The sequence below is a fragment of the Vigna unguiculata genome, chromosome 11, assembly GCF_004118075.2.
Source record: "Vigna unguiculata cultivar IT97K-499-35 chromosome 11, ASM411807v1, whole genome shotgun sequence".
Taxonomy (NCBI): Eukaryota; Viridiplantae; Streptophyta; class Magnoliopsida; order Fabales; family Fabaceae; genus Vigna; species Vigna unguiculata.
Genome location: NC_040289.1, coordinates 14,086,178 through 14,093,605, shown reverse-complemented (window position 1 = coordinate 14,093,605; position 7,428 = coordinate 14,086,178). Strand labels below are relative to the sequence as shown.

The following is a 7,428-nucleotide window of genomic DNA, read 5'->3' as shown; positions in this document are numbered from 1 at the left end:
AACTTAAGCGAATATAATTGGGCAGAGTCAGTGCATAGTTTTTTTATCTCTGCACTCAATCGTGGATGTAAGGTTGTACGAGAAAAGATAAATACTCGTAGCCTTAACTTAGCCGGATTTGTTGTAGTTGTTCAGGTAATTAATGTTTTAGCAACCTTTATTTTCCTTATGCATTTTTATAATTTATTGATTTGTCTAACATTTTTATAGGTTTGGGCTGCTCGTCGTCTTGGCTTAGAAGATGTAGAGGGGGAGGTTCAATTCCCAAGATTTCTGCGGTGGCCCTCCGTGAAGATTAGGACACCTAATATTGAGTCTGCTTTTGAAAAGAATAAGGTTTTATTTGAGTTGTATGTGTATATGTTTGGTTTTATTACGAAATGTGTTCCAAACAGATTTATTTTATTTGTAGATTGTGTTTGGTTGGGCCCTAACTGCAGAGGAGAGGAACAACCCAATAGTGCAAAATGTCGTTCACATTGATGAGCAATATAATGTGAATAATGATGGCATTCAGGGTGTTTCTCATTCCAAACAGCAAGTGGATTTGGAAGAAAAATTTGAAAAACATGAACGGATGATTCTTGACATGAAAGAACAGATAAAGAAGATGCGTGATGAATTTTTTGATGCTCCTGAACCTGACTCCTGTGCATGAAAAGGAAATGATGTTAATGAAGAAGATAGATGTCCTTCTGAGCAATGGAAGTCTGATGAAGGCCAGGCTTGTCCTTCACACCGGAAAGAGAGTCCGCAACCTCATCAGTGTGAGGAAGATGACCTCAATGACAAACCAAAAGCCAACCATAATGGAGACGACAAAGCTATTAAGCCTAACACTGAAGGTCAAAGTAATACACTATTTATAGATAAGGCTAAATTGTATAAGGATGTGACTGCTGTTGGTTGTCCCAGGTATGCTATTTTTATTAATAATGTATTCAACGTCAACACACACTAATAGTTAACACTTTGAGTTGTTTCTTTTTACTTTTCAGAACTATTTATGTTGATTTGAATGGTGAGATATTGAGGAGCGATGAATGTCAATGTTTTCGTCCACGTGGTTGGATTGATAACATGGTAAAGTGTGAAACTTAAGTTTATGACTATTTCTATTGTTACTACAACCATGTACTGATATAATTATTTTTTTTGTGTTCAGTCTATAATGTTTGCAGCCTACGAGTTCATGTATAAACAGAAAATGCTGACTGGGAAGATTAGCAGGGTTATATTCAATCCTTTCTATACAGTAAGTTTTTTTTTGTTCCTTTACTATTTATGCTTAAATTAGTGTATAAGTATTGACTTTTGTTGTGATTCAGAATGCAGTTATCCTTGATTGTAACAAAAGAAAGGTGAATAGACGTGAGTGGTGTCTAGATGACTACAGGCATTACTTGACACGTGATTTGGTTTCAGTGCAGGATATATTAACAGCAGATTTTGTGAGTATCTTTACTTGCTAAATGCTCTTATATTTTGTTACAAAATGAAATTTGTTTGTTAATGTTACTTGTATTTAGTTGTTTGCCCCAGTCATTTATGCTGAACATTGGTGGTGTTATGCTTTTAATTGTAAAACGAAAGAGTTCTTTGTCTTAGATTCACTTGCACACAAATGTCGAAGGCGAAAACAGATTGATACTCACGTGGTAGGTCCATGTGTGACATTATAAAATTTCAATTACTGATGTTCATTGTGTTCACATTATTTATGTTTGATTAATATCTGTTATAGGTACAAAATGTGGAAAATCTCTTTTGGCTATTCTTAAATGACAAAAATAAATTGAAGCCAACATTTGAAGTCCATATTGAAGATGTTCCTGAACAGCCTAATTTGTAAGCACAACTTTAATTGAGTAGCCTATTCATACAACTTGGTTACGTAATTAGGAAGTTTTCAATAATTGTTTTGTTAACCACTTCCAGGCATGATTGTGGTATTATGGTGTTGAAGTATCTTGAGATATGGGATGGCATAAAAAGATTTGATGGGAAAAGCATGCCAGCTTACACTGATGTGAGTATAATATCCTTGAAACTGTTTACATTTAACTTGCATAAAGTTATTTTGATATGAATATGTAATTAAGTAGTTGTTCTTTGGTGGCAGGAGGATCTACAACAATTCAGGCAGCAGTACATTTGTGACTGGATTCTTCACCCAGAAAATAAGCATAGGGAGGCTGTACTTGAAATATTTAAACCATCTTTAAAGAAGTAGAAATGTTAATATTTTAGTGTTGATCAATAGTGTAACTTTAAGGTCTTTTTTGATATGGCTGACGTCCTTTATATATTAAAGTTGCACTCCTTTGTAAACTATGTTTTTAACAATCACTTATGTTATATATTAAAATTGCCTGCTGTTTGTTCTGTGATGACCAAGTTCCATATAAGTGATGACCAACTTCCATATAAGTGTATACCCACTTTATATTTTTGTGTTACCTGGTAACTGTTGATAAGTACGTTGGTATCCCTAATTTTGTCGCATATTAATTAAATTAACTGCAGAACAGCATGATAATGCGAATTTTGTGAACAAAAGCTGGGGATAATATTAATGACTACTACTTAACGTAGTAAACAGTAATTAGTACAAATACTTTGACTGTGTGAATAAATAAACATGTCATTCACAAACACAAACTCTAATAACAAAAGGTGTTTGGTAATGCCATGTTGATCATCTCAATTGATCCAAAAAATTTCGTTTTTGATAATACTAGTTCCTGAAAAAAAAAACAATTACTATATTAAGCTATCATGAATATAAGGCAAAATTAAACATGTTTGTACTGTGGCATACCTAATGATCTGTTATGTATCAATAAGTTGTTGATTACTTTCTATTGATGTTAAAAGTGATAGAAAGCCTGTGCACTAGACATCATAAACATGGGCATGGTATAAGGGTAATTAATTATTTCCATAAAATACCATAACAAGAAGTAGTTACGAAAAGAATACTAACCATGTTGGTTGTGGAACCACTTTGAGCATTCAAAATTTCATTAGCTGGTGCAATTGAAGTATGTAGTTCCCCATCCTAAAGTGCATGTCCACAAATGAAATTAAAAACTGGACAAACTATATATTAAAAAATGGTCCTCTAAATAAAGATAGTAAATACATACAGTGGCATTACGAGAAGCTTTATTCCTAGCTGCTGCATTTTTCTTTTTTTTCCATATCTTCTCTACCGTTGATTGCATCCTTGTACCTCGTGGTCGACCCTTTCTTTTAACATGAATTGGACTTCGGATTGTTGTTTGGTGAGGACCACTATTTATTGGAGAAGAAATTTGCACATTTGTTTGTTCACAGTTTCCTAATATTGTGGAACAAGATAACAAAGGATTCCTTGATAATAAGTCTAATTGGGAACACAAGAATTCTGTACCCCTCTCGCTTTGGCATGCAAACTCAGCAATGTCATAGAACTTTTTACACAATAAGTCATACCTATGAACAGTGGGTTCATCTTTCTTAGTGTAATATGATGCTCTTATCAAAGTATGCCTTCGCAATATGCGTTTGCTCCATTGACTTAAAATATACTTTTGTGAAACCAGTTTTACCTCCTCTTGGGCAAGGACCATCAAGCTGTGGCGGCAAATAACTCCTCTAAACTCAAAAAGGCGGCAAGTGCATTCAATGTCTTTTGTCTCAACATCAAATATAACTTCATTAAATTTGTCTGCACTTTGGTCTTTCCATATCAACGCCTCTTTAACAATATATTTTGCTTTACAACCATGAACTTCAACACTTTTGATATTACAATTCATCTTACACCTAAGCTCATTTTGCACTTCACTAAACTTCGCATGAGTGTATTCATCTTGAAATTGTCTCTCAATAAATGACTGAGACCCACATGAAAGGGTAGTATTAGTAGAAGCAAAATCTGCTTCACACTCTTTCTCCGCCTTAGAACGAAGGGCATTGTCATATTGGACAACAAACTGTTGGAGTGTTGTAGTAGAGTTGATGAACCCATCGAAGAAAGCATTCATTCCCTCACTTCTCTGAGTTGTGGACATGCCTACCCAAAAATGACATTTCAAATAACAAGGAACCCATCGACGTCTTTCTTCGTAAAGAGTGTAAAGCCATTCATTAAGTTGAAGATCATACTTTTCAATGAACTTTGCCCACCCATTCTCAAAATCTTCAGCACTATCTGACTCATATACCAATTCTTTTACACCATGCTTGATTTCCTTGTATTGGCTATATCCCACTAATTTTTCTGGTAGTTTTTTCATGATGTGCCAAAGGCACCAACGATGTCGGGTGTTGGGGAAGACAATTTCAATGGCATTTTGCATCGCCCTGCATTGATCAGTGACAATTCCTTCAGCGGCTTTATTTCCCATGCATCGCAACCAACTTCGAAATAGCCACACAAACGTACCAGTATCTTCAGCACATAAAAGCCCACACCCTAATAAGATTGACTGACCATGGTGATTAACACCCACGAATGGTGCAAAAGGCATATCGTACTTATTAGTTAAGTATGTGGTGTCGAAGGACACAATGTCACCAAAATCTACACATGCAGCCCGACTCTTTCCGTCTGCCCAAAATATATTGCTTATGCGATTATCTGCATCAACATCAATTTCAAAAAAGAAGTCTTTGTTCAACTCCCTCATACTGGAAAAATGATTTAATAAAGCTTGTCCGTCACCTTCCTTCCCTAATGCGCGACGTTGCTGACCAATATAGTTTCTTGCGTCTCTTTCGACAAAATCCAAGTTCTCAAACCCCCCTGCATCACACACCAATGAACGAAAGCTCTTGTGAATACGCACACCCGCTTCGTCATTAATGTCAAGGGTTCTTTTGGCTTGCATATTCAACTTCCTATTCCCACGAATTAGTCTAGACTTCGATGGACTTACGTCATGATTGTGTTCGTGGACCACACTGCTAATCATCCACTTATCTTCTCTTCTAACGACAGTAATGCGCGCAGGACATTGTTTTCTTTGTGTGGGCAGTGTCTTCATTTCAGGTGGTATGGACGAGACACATTTTCCCTCCCGCGAACACACTAATTTGAAGTAACATAGTTGATTGTCATTGTCTTTTCTCGAAGTTCTGATTCTTGTCCCGAAACCACTTCTAATACCGTATTCTTTGTAAAATTTCTTCACGTCATCAACACTGTCAAAATACATCCCAACACACGGAGAAATGACATCAACAGCCTGTTGTTCATTGGCTTCCTTATCAATACCTTCCTCGTCCAAGATAGTTCCACTATCACCATGTTCTTCTAATAAATTGATGTCCTCCAAACCTATTGCATTTTCTTCTGCGTAATCCATCTGCAGGTAATTCATAAATCTGTTTTAGGTTCGAAAAAATTTATGTCATAGTAATCTCATTTCTAATGTAGCAACACACATAGTAGGACAAAGTATCATTTATGTCTACTTTAGTAAGGGTACTTCGAAAACCATACAACATCACCTTACTATTGAAACCATTAAATGCATTCATTCCGTCGACGCAAAAAAAAATTGATTTTTAGGTTTTGTAGGTTTGTATTAACCTTCAAACAGCGTTTACCACAACATTACGTATTTGGATTTTTTGGACGGGTATATGCGAAACTTGTATGTGGAGGTGCGGAATGTTAGTTTCAACATTTATTGCTTTTTGCCATGGTTGGTTTCTCCCGCATTGAAAGCAAGCGCCTTCTGAAGATGGAGGTTGGACGAAGTAAAGGCCATTTAATGATTCTGTGTGCGGTGGGTGAGGAGCAATGTAATAGGGCACACTCTCTCACACATATCAAAATGAGAGAGCTTTAAATTTGCCGTGTTCAAAAAGCAATTGAAGGGCACATTGGTAATTTAGGGTTATGTTTTAAAGTCTATAAAAGCACCCACATGTTACCAGTTCTTAAACTTGAACCACACTTATGTAGGTGAACTCAATGATCGCACACCACCTTGCCTATTAATTATGTTAAAATATCAGTGGCTAACTTTTTTTTTTTGCTTTCGTCTTTGGTATTAAGTGCAGGAGTGCAAAAATGGATCCTTGGGAGGCTCTTGCTGTTGATGATGTTGTTTTGAAAGAATTTTTGGAACGATGTAATGGTAACACTACTTTCATCCCTGGCCCTGCTGGACATGCCCAAGCTGTTTTGCTTAACAGAGACTTAAATGAAACCCATAATACACAAGAATTTTTGAACAACATGGTTGTTGCTAGTCGTGCACGAGATTTCTATACCAATGCATGGACATGGGCAGAAAAATTCATCAAACACCACGGTTAGCATTATTTCCTTTCTGGAAAACCAATGCTGTTGAAGTTTATAGGATAAAGTTTTCATTAATTAATATCGCATAATTTGCAGGTTTAGTTGACGACGGGGACATTAAAAATATAACTCCACTATCAAACAGGAAATCAATGAATCGAATGCGTTTTGTTGCTTGTGTTGTCAAAGAGTGCAAACCGAACGGCCTGGGGGACTTGCTCATCACTATTAAGGTGATTTTTGATTTAGTGATTTACTTGCACTCCATTATTTAGTTATTACTCACGTGTAAAATGACTCTGTCAGGACCCTACTGATACAGCCAAGGCAAGCCTACACAATAAAGTTCTATCAAATTGTGAGTTTGGTAGTGACATTGGTGTTGGCTCTGTATTACTGTTGAAAGAAGTTAGTGAACTATGAAATAATGTCTCTTGATTACTTTTCCTCTTCTTGTACAATTACTCATTAAACTTTATGAATTTTGATTCAATAGGTTGCTATATTTAGACCTTTTGGGTACCTCAACATCACACTTAGGAACATTGTCAAGGTAAATAACTAATCTTCACACAAATATGTTTTTTTTTTTAATTCATACCGTGTCTTTAAGTCACACAATATAACCATTTATAACATTTGTAGGTTTTCAAGTATGACATCACTCATCCCACTGAAGAAGAAGTTCAAACTTCTATGCCTGTGGTGCGACTTAACTATGTTGTGAAACAAAATGTGGAAACTGATGCCCAGCCTAGTAAAAATTCCAGTCCAAACGCAAATGTCAACACAAATTTCGGACCCAATTTGCATCCCAACATGGAGCCTACTAACACGGCTAATGTGGAGGACATACTGCAGATGATGGTTCCTCCATCCACAAATATTCCATGTGTTGAGGTTGGGGAGATAAATTGCTAACAAAACATAAAGCTTACCAAAATCCTCTAAACAAAGCACTTTAATATGTTTCAAGATGTAATCATATACCATGTCGATATCAACAACTTGGGAAGCTCCAAATAAATTCCTTGAATCACTATTTAACCCTTCCTGGTTTAAATCAATGTTCTCACCCACCACCCTCAAACCTAGACCAAGACATACATCTAAATAGGTAAATCCAA

The 7,428-nt window shown here is 36.1% G+C and overlaps 3 protein-coding genes across 3 annotated transcripts; 2 read left to right on the top strand and 1 right to left on the bottom strand.

Annotated features, from left to right (window-relative positions):
• Positions 1-577: 577 nt before the first annotated feature.
• On the top strand, positions 578-2,233 carry LOC114170193. The gene is made up of 8 exons (XM_028055678.1): positions 578-614; positions 663-915; positions 999-1,083; positions 1,166-1,255; positions 1,329-1,451; positions 1,745-1,848; positions 1,939-2,029; positions 2,123-2,233. The coding sequence occupies exons 1-8, from the start codon at positions 578-580 to the stop codon at positions 2,231-2,233; spliced, it is 894 nt and encodes a 297-aa protein (XP_027911479.1).
• Positions 2,234-2,663: 430 nt separating this feature from the next.
• Positions 2,664-5,354, bottom strand: LOC114170192 (protein FAR1-RELATED SEQUENCE 5-like). The gene is made up of 3 exons (XM_028055676.1): positions 3,150-5,354; positions 2,987-3,061; positions 2,664-2,744 (listed from the first exon to the last, which is right to left on the bottom strand). The coding sequence occupies exons 1-3, from the start codon at positions 5,352-5,354 to the stop codon at positions 2,664-2,666; spliced, it is 2,361 nt and encodes a 786-aa protein (XP_027911477.1).
• A 713-nt stretch (positions 5,355-6,067) lies between these two features.
• On the top strand, positions 6,068-7,222 carry LOC114170191. The gene is made up of 5 exons (XM_028055675.1): positions 6,068-6,311; positions 6,398-6,534; positions 6,608-6,709; positions 6,798-6,854; positions 6,947-7,222. The coding sequence occupies exons 1-5, from the start codon at positions 6,068-6,070 to the stop codon at positions 7,220-7,222; spliced, it is 816 nt and encodes a 271-aa protein (XP_027911476.1).
• Positions 7,223-7,428: the final 206 nt, after the last annotated feature.